The sequence below is a fragment of the Chiroxiphia lanceolata genome, chromosome 18 (assembly GCF_009829145.1).
Source record: "Chiroxiphia lanceolata isolate bChiLan1 chromosome 18, bChiLan1.pri, whole genome shotgun sequence".
In the NCBI taxonomy this organism is placed as follows: domain Eukaryota; kingdom Metazoa; phylum Chordata; class Aves; order Passeriformes; family Pipridae; genus Chiroxiphia; species Chiroxiphia lanceolata.
Window position 1 is genome coordinate 13,655,770 of NC_045654.1, and position 13,901 is coordinate 13,669,670.

A 13,901-nucleotide genomic window follows, 5' to 3' on the forward strand; every position below is an offset into this window, starting at 1 on the left:
TTCCCTTTGTGAACTGACCACAAGGTAGAGTGTGATAGCCCAGTCATTGCCATTAGCCATGACCATAATCTGTAACAAGAACACTGTTGCTTGTGTTTTTCTTGTGATAATTATCCCACTGTGAGGTCCACACTGTTTCCTGTCTTTTGGGAACAAGCACATGCCTCTGTGGGATGAAGAGGTGCTGCTCTATTTGGATAGGTACCCAAGAAAACCTAAGTGGATATAGCCAGGAAAGTAAGCAGGCTGGGCAGAGGCATGAGGATGGCCTGGGGTGTTCCAGACCCCTGGGTGTTCCAGACCCAGCAGGCCAACCAGACACGTTCTCTCTCTTCCACTATGAAGTGTCCCAGTCCTGTGTCACCCCGGTGTGAGGACCCTCAGGCCTCCAGCTCCATCGGGGCTCGTTGTTACAGTTGCATCGGGGGTGACCAAGGCTTAGCATTTCCCTCCTTGTTACAGCAGACAATTAGTGGACAGACAAAATGCTAGATTAAGGATTAGCATCCTTAATGCAAGCCAGGGAGGAGGAAGCTAAAATGGAGGCATGTTAGAAGCTGGTGCCCCTTCATTTTGTCTGTGGTTGTGGGCACGGATCTGTGTGGGTTTCCCACTACTGACAGTGCAAAGCAAATATAGGTCATTTCACTGTTAGGGTGAGGAATCAGGAGGATGGTGTGGATTTTATTACTTTCAGATATTTAGGCTAGAGGCTCTCATGCTGTCAGAGCTGAATCAACTCTCAGCCGGTTTGCACGCAACATATGTGATAGATTTTGCAAATGAATATGTTAATGTGGGAGGAGGTGGTTCCCTGCAACTAACCGCTGGCAGTTTGGAGTGGTGTCCTCAAAAACAAAACCATATTGTGTCCTCAAAACCAGTGGCACCAGAACTTGGATTCTGCCCCTGGAGAGATGAGGCGTTTCATTTGTAATTGTTGGATTGATTAACCATTTGGGGTCCTTTAGAACAAATGCATTTCCCCTCCCTGCAAGGACCTGGATGTCATCTCCAATTTAATATGAGTAAAGGTGCCTCAAACCATTGCTGAGGGGCTGAGTTGAGGACCTGCATCGTTGCTGCCACTTCTCTGTGAGCCTCCTTGCTGCGGAAGCTATAAATTGCTTCTTACTGTGCTGAGATTTCCTATCAGTCACAAATACTTATTATTTCTGAGCCTTCCCTCATGTAGAGGGCAGCACTCCTCCAGCCTGTGGGATCTGGAGTTGATGGGGGGAGCAGGTGGCTTTGGGTAGACATACAAAGACTCAATTCTGACATCACAGAGAACTGCTTGCAGGAAAATACAGATCTAATGAGTGAAAGATGTCTGCTGTGCTAATGGGGAGTGGAAACTCTCAAGAATTAGCTTGGACCCCACTGTCCCCTCCTAATGTGCAAGAATCTGGGATTACAGGAATTTGCCAAACCCAAGTTGCTGCTTAGTGCTGGATTTTGGCTTGTTTGTGTTTCTGCAGTTTGGAAAAACTGTGACATGGAGAGAACTTGAGGGAAAAACTTAGAGTGAATTCAGTGGAATTGTTGGTACACATGGCAAACATGTGAAAACAAGAATATGAATTATGCAGCAATTACTGTCTTGGAAAAGTACCTGCAGGCTAAGCCCAGATACTTCTCTCTTCCTTTCACCCAATACTGAAATAAAAACGTGCAGCAGTTTCGTCTGAGGCCATTCCTGTGATTATCCTTACAAGAGTCTGAGCCTGTACTTGTTTGTTGCCGAAGACAGAGGTTAGTGCTGTGGCAGTGCCTGCCCAAATCCAGCTCAGAGGGTAACGTGGGGTTTGTGAGAGCTGTGGCTCTGCCTGGGGAGTGGGACAGGACAGAGCCATGTGCTGCAGGGGCTCCCTGCAAACCCCTGGCACCAAGAAAGCCAAATAGCTCAGTCAGTAGGGCAGTGAGTGCTGTCCTGAGTGACTGTCCCTCACTGCAGTGAGGAGCCTCCTGCATGGCAGAGTCACAAGGGTCTTCCATGGCCGTGACAACCTGCAGCAGATTCCATGCAGCAGCCTTGTAGAAATTGTTGTGCTTATGCCTGATGCTCATTGCAGGGCCACTGCAGTGGGTGTAAAGAGACTCCAAGGAGTCAATGGGAGGAGGAGTGTAGGGCAAACATGTGGATTTGCAAGTCCTGAGGTCCTGTGTGAGGCTTTCTGCTCATTATGGCTGGCATCTCAGCAATCCATGCAGCCTTGCACTCTCCAGCCTTGAAAGACTTTTTTTCCGCAGCCATAAACCCTCACACAAGAAGAGATTCAAGAGCACCTTTCCATTAATAAGGTGTGATTCCATTGCAGTGCACGACACAGTGTTCCTCTCTTAGGTCTTATTAGATGCCAGATCATACATTATCCTCCAGCCTATCCGTCACTGAAGTATTTCCAAAATTTCTACTGCCCATTGAAGAATTCACACTTCATCAAAGGAGAAAGCTGGAAGGAGCTTTGCAGCTGCACTTCACACACTGAGATCATGCTGAAGGAGTTTGCCTTCTGCAGTGCAGTGAAGTGTTCTGTTCCTTATTGCATACCAAACCTCTCTTCCTGTTTAGAAGGAAAAACCAGTCATCCCTCACATTTTTCTTTCCAAGCATCCTGCAAAGGCATCCTTCACATGCTGTTGTGTTCTCAAAATGTGGTTCCTGTGGCACCAGGGGGGACAGAAAAGATTTTTCTGAAGACGCAACATCTTCCAGTGTGGGCAGTGGAAACAAAATTGCAAAAAATCAAGGATTGAGAACTGAAGTGAAGAAAAGCTCCTCTCTTGTAGCCCTTTTGTTATCAGTAGCTAATACATGCGATTCACGTGCAGCACAGTCCAATTTTCTTGATCTTTACAGTGGGTGTGTTTTTAAAGGAAGAGTGAACTTTTTCAGTCTTAAAAAGAAGCAAAAGGCCATCTGTGACTTCCTGATGCTGTTTATGAACCTTTTTTGCCTGTGCTGTGCTGTCAGGAGCTGTATTTATTCATTGCTCACTCCGTGAATTAAAATGTTGAGGCAGCTCCTGACATCCTTCTTCCAGCTCATCCTTTTGGAGTGAATATTTGGTTGCCATAGGGACCAAATCCAAAGGGCACACACCATTCAAGTAAACGTTCCTTGATTAACAACTTGCAGCTTGTCCCTTAAATATTTTAATTATCCATGATGCAACTGGAAATGTTGTTAATGTATTCAGTCTGTTAATTTCAATATCTCAATTTTTTCTTAAGACACCATTCAAGCAGGTCTGGAGCTGGATTTTGACCATGCCAAGAGGTGTGAGATGGGAGAGCTTATTGCTCCTGAACTTGCAGGGAAATTCTTCCAGTTTCTCTTCATCTTGACCCTAGATTCTCAACCAGGTTAATGGAAAGAGGTGCTACTGCACAACTGCCAGCAAAATGGAGGCAATTTGGTAACAGCTAAACGTGTTGATTTAGAGTAGTGATGTGCTGCTACTAAATCCAGGGGAGGGATCTCCCTGGAAGGTGCCTCCTGGAGCCTGGGAATGCGGAGGGAGGGCAATGGGAGACTGTAGGGTATGAGGAGCTGCTGGTTGGAAGGCAGTGGCCCCACTTGACAAGCACTCGATCTCAAGTGTTGTTTTCACAAATTATAAGTGTATTAGCACTAATGTGACAGCAGTTACTGAACTGTGAGGGCTGGACATAACAAATAAACGAGATGGGATTTTGCTTGTTTGTGCATGGTCAGTCTCTCAGTGCCTGTTCAGCAGACACTGTGTGACATTGCAGCACAACTTTCCATTCTCAGAACTCCAGCCACAACATCAGGTGTGGACCTTAGTGAAGTTACTGAGGCCATTTCTAAACAGATCTGTTTTCCACCCTTTTGCGTCTTTGAGGTTTGGCTTCCCTGGGCCAGAAAACCAGCTTTGGCACTTCACATACTGACTGCACACGTTGCATGCAGTGGGTCCTCTGCAGTCTGACAACTAGCGAGGACCACTGCAGACTGAAATCCAGCAGAAATTATTGCTGCTGTCCTTGTTATCCCTAAAAATTTAAATAGCAGAATGTAGCCAAGAGCCTCCTAAACAAAGTGCTGTAACAGTGGGTCTGGAAGGCACAAAACATGTGGGGAATGGGCAGGTTTTGTGGCTGTTTATCAAAGATCTCCAGGTGAGTTTTCTTCCGTGGCATCTTCAGTCCTCTGTGCTCTGCGTGTTCCCTGCACATCCCTCCCGCTGGTCCTGTGGATGTTTTGCTGGCTTCCAGGGCTGCACAGCCAGCTTGATGCCACCGTGTTTCCATGAAAGAGGACCTGCCTCTAGCAGAACCTGCAGCAGCCTTTGGTTGAAACGCTCTTCCCTCTTGCTGATATTTGCCGCAGTCTATTGGCCTTTACCTGTCTGCCCCCTTACCTGCTCCTGTTGCCTGATCTGGTGTCATTTTTCCGTGTGTGCTGAGCTTGTCCAAGGCTGTTCCAGCATATCCAACGGTGAGTGACAAGGGAAGCAGCAGTAATGTGACACCCATGGTGGACAGGAGCCAGTGCCCTTAGTCTGAAGGGTAGGGTATGAACTCATCTTGATTAGCTCAGTGGTGTGGGTCCATCACCACTTAATTGGCTGCCAATAGCTCCCCTGAGGAAGGGTGATGGATTGGGCTCAGGGGCCTGCTGGAAGGGGCCAGCCTGTCAAAGCAAGGATGTGTGCAGAAAAACGGCTCTCACCTGGAAAGGACAGGGAGTTAAAGGGCACTCGAGAGTCCGAGTGAGGATGGTTCCTCTTTTCCTTGCATCAGGACAAGCATCAGTTGTCTTCCAAGGCAGAGATGGGGATTTTTGTGACCCTGCATACGCTTGGCTGGTTAGGACAATCATCTCCTGTTCCCAGCAGAGATGATCTGGTGTTTCAGAATGTTCTTTCCTGCCTTTTCCTGGTTTTGGTTAGCAAGTGTGCTTTCTCAGCCAGACGTTGACTTAACTTCTCCAGGCTGGACCATCTGAAAGGTCATTCACGCTCCTCCGGAATAATCTCACTTTCTGATTTTACTTTAAATCATTCTTTGGGAGTTTGGAGTTCTCTGATGTCATTTAAAAAAAAAATAAAGTCAAAACCTTCATAAGACTGTGCAGATGAAACAAAATTGTTGTCTTAGCCCACACAGGGTATTATGCAGCCTGGCAGATCCCTTCCTTGTAGCAATAAGAAAAGGATTTGGCATTTAACCTCTTGAAATTAAACCAGAGTGTGAACTTCAATAGTTCAATCTTATCAGGGCTTTGCTAGAATAACAAATTGTGAAAAAATGTAATCATGTCTCCAATGTGACCTTGGCAGATCTGCCTCTGTGATGTGAGAGAGATTAGGTAACTCTAAGCAGATGTCTGTTTATTTTGAAAATAATAGTTATAAAATCTTTCTTTTCCCAGTTTGTTTGCACTGCCTGTGAAGGATATGACAGAGGGAATTGTGGTCTGCATGGAGCTCTCTGTAACAGGCTGCTCTATTATGCTGAGCAGTAATTGCTCTTGGAGGTTTGAGTTATTGATCTATTGTTGGGGGTTCAATTTCAGCGTAAAGACCTGTGTTCATGATTTAATTGGAGTGATTAATAACTCACTCGCAGGCTAGATGGGAATCAATAAGGATTTCAAACAGCAAAAGTAGTACATTTTCTCCTGTAATGTAGTAGTTGATGGTTTATTATTTGCCCTTGTTTGCCTAATTAAAATCATAAGATTCCTTGGTATGTAGCAGTTCTGTCTGTTTAAAAGCTCCCATCTGGAGCTGAGGATGTGTGCTTGCTTGCTTTCATCTTTGGAGGGGTGTCTTTCTAAACAGCTCATTTACTGTGTTGCGGGTCTGTCACTCGGATGAGGGGCACAATGTGCCATCACAGGTAAAAAAACCAGAACCAAACAAGACAAACACACCTTTAGGAACTACAAGAAGCTTTAGCAATGTCTTCTGGCCAGGGAAATAGAGTGGCTCCTACGTCACTGGTTTGTAGGCACTCAGCATCTGCTTAGGAGCAGCGCTGAGGAGATTCAACCCATCTGATCCACCATTATAGCCCTGGATTAAAAAGCCTGTATGAAACTTTCAATCTCATTACAGCGCCAGCATCCACAGTAGGTGCTTTAGCTGCAAATCCAGTTTCAGCTTTGCATTGAGACGTTGCCAGAAGCAGCATTGCTGGGGAAATGCAGTGTGACTTACTTCGGGGGGATTTGAATGGTGATCCTCCTTCTTTGTGCTGTGGCCCCAATCCTTGTGTTTGGCACCCATTTTCATTCGGCTCCTGCAGCCCTGGTGTGTCATCATGCATGCTTACAGCTAACATGCCTCAGTAGAGCATGGAAAGCTCCCAAATCTCCAGGAATAAAACATCCCATTAAAGAACCATAAAGCAGCAAATCGGCGTCAAGTCCATAGGTCCTGATGCTGTTGCTCTCAATTTCTGGGGGAGGGGGTGGAACCTTTCTGTGCTACAAGCTTTCACAACAAAGGCTCTTATCTCTGGAGCTGGCCAAGGAAAACATTTAGCATAGTGGGTCTAAATCTTCTTTTTGATTTGCAGAGTCCAGTAAGCTTTCTGGTGGATGTGCAGATTCCTGTGTGCCAATTTAATCCTAATGATGGTAGACCTTTTCTTTTTGATTAACGTTCACATCTTGGTATATATGTGAGCCAAAAACTGGAAACACTGATCTGGATGGAAGTGTTTTGATTTTAAATAAATGTTTCTGTAGGAAATCTTTCCTACTGGTCCTGAAAGAAACGAAGTAAATGTGAATTTGCCACATTAGAGTTTTTGATGGGGAGAGAAGCTGTAACTGGAGGTGGTCAGGGCATCCTGGAGCCCCTGACTGGGATGGTGGTGAGGGATAGGTGCAGAGCCAGCACTGGGGAGTGCCCACAGGTCATGTCCATGTGGGTGTGAGAGGAGCTCTCTCTGCTCAGGAGTGCTCCTAACATGAAAGTCGTGGAGCATGTCAGCCCTTCACTCCCGAGAGTTGCTGGTTCTGTTAAAAATGTGAGCTGCCTTCCGTGTCGTGACATTATGAAAATGACTCGAAGATATTTCACTTTTAAACTCGGGCACTTCGGAAGGGAGGCTGGGGGAAGACACCCTTGGAAGTTAATTCCGAGGACCAAGCTGACAGCTTTTTGCCACTGCTGCTTTCTTCTGGGTTGAAAAGCTGAAGGCTTGTTACAGCCCCAGCATACAGCAATCTAGCAGGTTAAATGACTTGGGCAACACAGTTTATTAAAACTGGCAAGTGCTCGCTCCAGTTCTCTTCCTGATAGTCAGGGCTGTCTGGGAGAGTAATTGATAGTGGCAGCTGTTGGGAGGGTGTTTCAGATTGCAGCAAAGCGATGTGACTTGACAGACAGCTCTCTACAAATGAACTGAGTGATAGGGGCCGAATCCAGACCGGGCTGGGAAGGAGCTTCCCGCTGGAAGCCAAGGCAGCACTGGGTCTCAGGGATGGGCTGGGGGAGCAGTGCCAGGAACAAAGGCCAGCTCGGCAGTGCAGGCTCAGAGCCAGGTGTGAGGGTTTGTGCTCGAACTCAGCTTACTTTCCTCTGTGAGAAAACACTGTAATTATTCGTGGAGAGCCCACCAGCAGCCCGTGGTGTTCAGAGGAGCCCACACTGCAGGAGAACGTTGTTTTGCTGCAGCCTGATGGGTGTAGTTCTGCTGTCTCGATGGCAACTTGGCTTTTGCTTCTCAGTGCTGAAAATCATTCACTTTACACACCATGGACCCTTCCAGACAGCAGTTAGATGTGCAAGTCCCAGGTCTTTATTTCTTATCTTGAGCTGATTTGTGTTAAAATAGCTGGAGGAACTCTGTGCCCCATATGTTGGGTGCTTCTGTATTGTAGCTCTGCTTGCCTTGCCTTTGCAAACCAGCCTAATCATTTAATGTCTTAAGTAGTGCTACCCTCCTAAAATGCAATGAAAAAGCCATCTATATAAAAGCAAAAGCCAGCTAGGGATAAAGAATTAGCACTTAAATATTGATTTTCACTTGTAAGCACTCTAGCAGTGTCACTGTTATCGCTGCCAATGCAATCTTGTGCTTATGTTGTGTTACATATCCACAATACATTATGCAGCAGTCTTAAAATTCAATATAAAATAAAATAAAACACTAAATGTTTACTGATGTTCACTGAATGCACTCCTTTAGTTACTTCTTTGTTTTGGCCTGCTGCTGTAAAATCATGCTTTTCTTTACTAGTTCCCCTTGCTGATGCTTCCAAACTCTTCTCTGGGACTCATCAACACGCTCTGAAATACTCAGCTTCTCGCCACATATAATTCCTGTGGTGATGCTTTTGCAGCATTTCTTGCTGGAATTGTAATATGGAGCAGGGTTCATCATAGCCAGCCTGGCCTGTGTCTGTTTTTAGGGATGTGTACGGGGTGGATAGATGGGCTGCAGATGGTGCTTGTTGTGTTTCTTGGGAAATTGCCATTGGTAAAGATGTCATTGATGGATGTAGGAGAGGAATTTCTTTCTCGCATCACCCCGTCACCCTTGCTGTTTGAATGCAACGAGGGAGGCTGCAGGGAGACTGCAGAAAGCCGTCTGAATGACTCCACTTTTCTTTTTTTCAAGAGACAAAGGAAAGGCGTGCAAGCAAGATTAGATTATTTCCAATCACATTGTACGTGTGTTGACAGTCTCCTTTCAGCAGCAACCAGCAGCTTGCAAAGAGCAAGAGGCAGGGCTGGAACTGCTGTTGCCCTAAGTACTGTTTGTATAACACAGCAACTGCTTATTGGAGTTCTCAAAGCAGCCTTTACATGTTTAATCCCTTGCACTTGAGCTACTCTTAATCAGCTTGAAAGCAAATTCCTGTAACAGAAAGGTTTAATTTGTGTCTGGGACTTTCTGTATTGTGTTTAGCCTGCGATGCCATGTAGTTACACACTGGCAGGCATGTCACCCTGTACAGCCCTGGGGATGGGCAGTGCACGGCTATTCCAGTCACAGATTCTGAATTCAGGCAAGTTTCACATGGGATATTGGCTGATGGTCTTTCAGGTTCAGGTGACTCCTTTTGAAACCCTCTTTATACAGCAATTTAAACTGTAGTTGACTTTAGGGTTTCCCTTAAACTTCACCTCTGATTCCCGCAGATTTACACCAGCACTAGCTAAAGCTCTCTGTGCTTTTAAAAATGGTAAAGTTTTCATCTTTGCCAGCCTAAGCTGGAATTGGATGTAGCCCAAGACGTAGGAAGGTTAGCGTTTTGCAACGCTCCAAATGAACAAATTAGTTGATCAAGGAGGCAAGAATTACTAATCCCAGGTTGTTGTTATTTTTCTTGTTAGAGCAGTTTCAGCCCTCCCTCCCCTGTCTCTCGCACTCAGTCATCATTCATCCCCGAGATCAAGACATGTTTCACTGTCTGTTCATTTAAGAAAACCTCTCAATGGAAGAAGTCCAAAGTGTTTGGTTAGAAAATAAACAAAAGTTGGCATGCTGAAAAGGGGTAGCGCTCTGCATGGTGGAGAATGGCAGATGTGATCCAACCTTCCCATAGCATGGCTGAAACATGAATCATTACAAATGTCAGATTTCCTGTGAAGGGACAAGCTGAACTGACATGCGTTCAGGTTTAATTAAGGTTGAATTATTGGAGCTGACTGTCAAATTGGCTCAGCCTGTTATCATTAAGCATGAAAATTACTCTAGGACTTGGTAAAAATAAACACATTTTTTGCCTCTAGAACGCTGTGGCGTGGCCGGGTGGGCCTGTGTTTTTGTTGGGGCAGTTGTGCTCAGCTCCATGGGTCCATCTGCTCAGAAGGGCTCGATGAGGAGCCCAAGAACAGAAATTTCTGAAAGGATCTCAGTTGAACACTTGCACAAAAGCAAATATTTGGTTGCTTTCCTTGGGACATCTCCATATGTGAGCAGCACTCAGCCTGGTCACAGCTTGGGCACACAGGAGTGTAGTTCCCTTAGGAGGGGTATTCAGGCATCCTGTGGAGAAACTGCAGAGTTTGAGGCCCTGATCAGAATGGGCAACATCTCTTGTTAAAATCATTAACTTTCTGAGGGATTCCAGGCAAGGTAGCTCAGAGACTTCCATGTGTACATGGCAGCCATCAGAAAGAGAAATGGCAAGTCACCAAAACACGGGGCTTTGCCCATTCCTGGGTGGTGGCTGAGAAGGCTTGGGGATTCCACTGGCTCGAATGTTTCTCCACCCTTGCCCATGAATTCCCTCCATGTCTTTGTCAGGGCTCCTGCTTTTGTGCAGCAGGAGAGAAGATACTCACACTCGTGCCTGCGGCTTTTCTGGGAAAGGGGGAAAACAAGCATGTGGATATTTTCATTGTTGTCTTGAATGAAACACAAAAACATTGCAGTCCTGCAGCCTGAGAGATGGGAGTTGGCAGCAGAAATTAGTCATGTACCCCTAGAACTAACAAACACAACCAGGCTGGCTGGTCAATTCAGTCAGCAAGGGAGCCTGAGCTTTTGCTTTGAGAAAACTGCAAATGAGAACTAATGCTGAAACCACAGGGAATCGATAGTTGTACATAAAACTGGTCAAACAGCTGCTTTTAATGTGGGACTTCATTGATTTGTTTTGGATCTAATTGACTTTTTACTCAACTAACTTTTGTGGTGCCAGTGTGTTTTGAATATACACCATTAGTCTACATTGCCCATAATTACCCAATATGAAGTTTAACTCTGTAGGAGGAGGCCTGTTGGGTAGAAAGAGCTAATGGGCTCTGAGGAAACCTCTGCTCTGGAATGAAACCCAGTTGCTTTTAATGGGTAGCTCCCGAAAAACAGTGGGATCTACAGCTGGGAATATGCTTCCTCCAAAAAGCAGTGTGGGGAACCCTGGCTTGACTAGGCAATGACAATTTTAAAGTTGTTAGTAATAAAATCTGAGGAACATTTACAAACATAGGTGGCATTATAAAAAATAGTGGTGCACAAGAGCGATGAGAATTTGATTTTAGAAATAAATTCTAAGTAGCATTGGAACCAAGTCTAGTTACATCTCACAACCAGGGTACCTGTGATGCATGAACTCATATTTGAAAAACAAATTCACTGAAATGAGAGTTAGCCTCATATTTATTGTAGAGAATAATGTAGGACCTCCAGACATTGTGTCAAACCTGTAAAGATGTATAAGGTGCTGTAAAGTACAGGGTTGATAGTACTTCTTGCCAGCCAAAACACTGGTGTTTGGAAAGGCTTCTTTTCCTGTTATTTGTGGGTTTGAGGCCACAAGACCTCAGACATTTTCAACTGATAAATATGGTTCCTATGTTTCCATTTGTCTTCTCATGTTCTGAATTTATACATATGTAGTGATGACTTGATTGACTGAGGGCTGAAGGAAATGGTGCTATGGTGAGAGTGCAAGCAGAGCCAGAAGCAGTGTGGGAAGCTGCCTTTTATCTCAGGGAAGGAGATGCCATCCCCACGTGGGCACTTTGGGTACAGAACATGAGCTGGTGTTCTGCAGGCTCTGATTCATCGCTGTCCTCCTCTCATCTGCCACCGGCACGAGGGTGCTCAGGTCCTCAGAGCAGCACTGAGGGCTCTGGCCTTGCCTGGGCTGGGTCACAAACGCCTGGTCAGAGCATCTGCACGGCCAGAATTAGCTCGTGGTGTGTGTTGTGTGTTATTTCCACCTCCTACATCAGGAACTGGCTCGGTCCTTTGATGAGATGGGAAAGTTTCAAAGGTGGAATTTGTTTGTGAGGGTGTTGGGAGCATGTTAATGAGAGTAGGTAGCATCTCTCACATATCTGCAAGCCAGCAGAATGCAAACAGCCCCCGACACGTTTTGGTGGGTCACAAAAACATGTATCCTAACAGTCAGAAGAGCTGTGTGTGCAGGGTGGGACGTGTGCATGTGAAACACATCCACAGCATCAATTCTTGTAACCCTTGAAGAGCTTTTCTTGGATACACAGATTAGGTCAAAAAGGGAGTTACAGTGGGAGTTGAATTGCTTTCATGTTGGTCTTTTCAGTTGTCTTTGACCTTTTGGATACTGCTTGATCTGAAATATCTCTCCTGTCCTCCCTTTTCCCTTTCCAGCCTTTTAACCCTTTGGGCTGCTTTGTTTAACTTAATTATAAAAAACAGCAGTATTTGGCATCAGAGAAGGAGTAATTCCGTATGGAATTCCCACTGTGCATTTTGCAAGGTCACAGTATTCCTGCTGTTTTGGCATGCCATGCTTACAGTGAGCAGGACTACACTTGGGTGCTCACTGAACTTCCCACACAGACATCCCGGGTAGTCTCCTCCCTTGAAGACAGGTGGGGTTATCACTAATGATTAGTGCTTGGGTCAGTGTGTCGTAGCTGGAGCTGAGCCTAAATGCAATGTGGGTTACCCTGAAAGAGCGTTGAGAAAGTGTAATGTCATAATGGTCAGGCTTGTGTTCATGAGTTCATTATCAGCCTTAAAACTTCATGGAGCAGGAAATACTGTAGCAGTAACTTGAGACATGTTCACACTCCTGCTGTACCCAACCTTGGGACTCGGAAGGAGTCACAGAGCTGGATGTTCTCTGTAGTATGCATTCATCTAATGACAGCTAAGTCTCTCACACATGCTGAAAGTACTGTAGACTGGCCAGTCAAGGACAGTGGAAGGACAGATACAAACACACATCCATCTTGTGGCGGCAGCGCTCCCACGACGCTCCCACGAGCTCCAACATGACTTGTTTTTTCCCAGGCGTGTGTTCCACCAAGCAGGGAAAGAAATGCAAACCTTTCATCCTGCGCTTTGTTCTCTTTCTCGTTGCTCCATCAGGTCCCACCTTGAATGACAAGCCAGAAGCGAAAGCAGCCAATGTCCCAAAGGTGTCTGGGCTAGAGCGGAGCCGGGAACTGAGCACCGACGTGCCCTTCGCCCTGCCCATCCCCAGCCCCCAGCCAGTAGCTGCCGTTGTGACTTCTACTTCCTCAGCGCCCACGTCAAGTGCCAGAGCAAGCCCGCTGTTGAAGAAGGAGCCAGTGATTTCAGCACCAGCACCACCAAGGCTCACGCCTCAGCCGCAGCCTCGGCCACAGTCACAACCTCAACCTCGGCCGCAGTCGCAGCCTCAGCTAATCCCTGACCTTCGGAGCCAGCCTCCGAGCCACATCCCTCCGCCTCTCAACTACCAAGTGCATCACCAGGTGGCCCACAACGGACTCAATAATATCAGGTAGGGGAAGGGACGCTCGTGTCATCCTCATGCTGCTGCTGGGCTCGAGCTTGGGGTAGGAATAGGTGAGATGAGCACTCATCTGGGTAAGATGGTCCATGTTTGGATGTTGGGCTTTGTGGGCTCAATCCACAGGCTGGATTTTCCAGCAGTCACGGATCAGTGCATCTGAAACATGTGATTAATGCTCCTGTTCTGAGAGAAAGGCATGTCCAGTTTAAGTCCGGTTTCTAGAGGAATTTGCACTGTCTTGGGAGAGCTGGCTAATTCTCTCCTTAGAAATTTAAGGTGCTTTCAGTTTGAGCAAAACACCCTTGTTTCATGTTAAGAAGTACTTCCATTGAAGTACGTGTGTTCTTAGTTATCAGTTTTTTTGGTTCACCAGCATCAAAAGAGGGATACCTGTATCAGAAAAAGTTGTGTCCCTTTGAATGTGGGCTGAGAAATCTACTTCCACCTAACATGTCCAGATCTAACAGGAGGCTTAGCTCTGCTGTTTAAATTGCCTCCATCCAGTAAGTGGGATGGGTGAAAATGGCATGGATAAAACATTTCTAGAGAAGAGAGTTTAGTCAGTCAACTGGAACCCGTGTAGTCTTTTTGCTGGTACAGAAAACATGCCTTGCCTCCCAAACAAGAGATAAGCTTGTTTAAACAAGATGAGAAAACTGATTTAAAGCATAATATTTGGCTACACAAAGGT

The 13,901-nt window shown here is 46.0% G+C and overlaps 1 protein-coding gene across 15 annotated transcripts in view; it reads left to right on the forward strand.

Annotated features, from left to right (window-relative positions):
* The window catches only part of FBRSL1 (fibrosin like 1), a 509,379-nt gene that overhangs the window by 469,164 nt on the left and 26,314 nt on the right, over positions 1-13,901 (forward strand). For all 15 annotated transcript variants that reach the window (XM_032705870.1, XM_032705864.1, XM_032705872.1 and 12 more), the window contains one exon: positions 12,802-13,198. In XM_032705870.1, the coding sequence (XP_032561761.1) occupies positions 12,802-13,198 (397 nt within the window). The remainder of the gene's footprint in view (positions 1-12,801; positions 13,199-13,901) is intronic.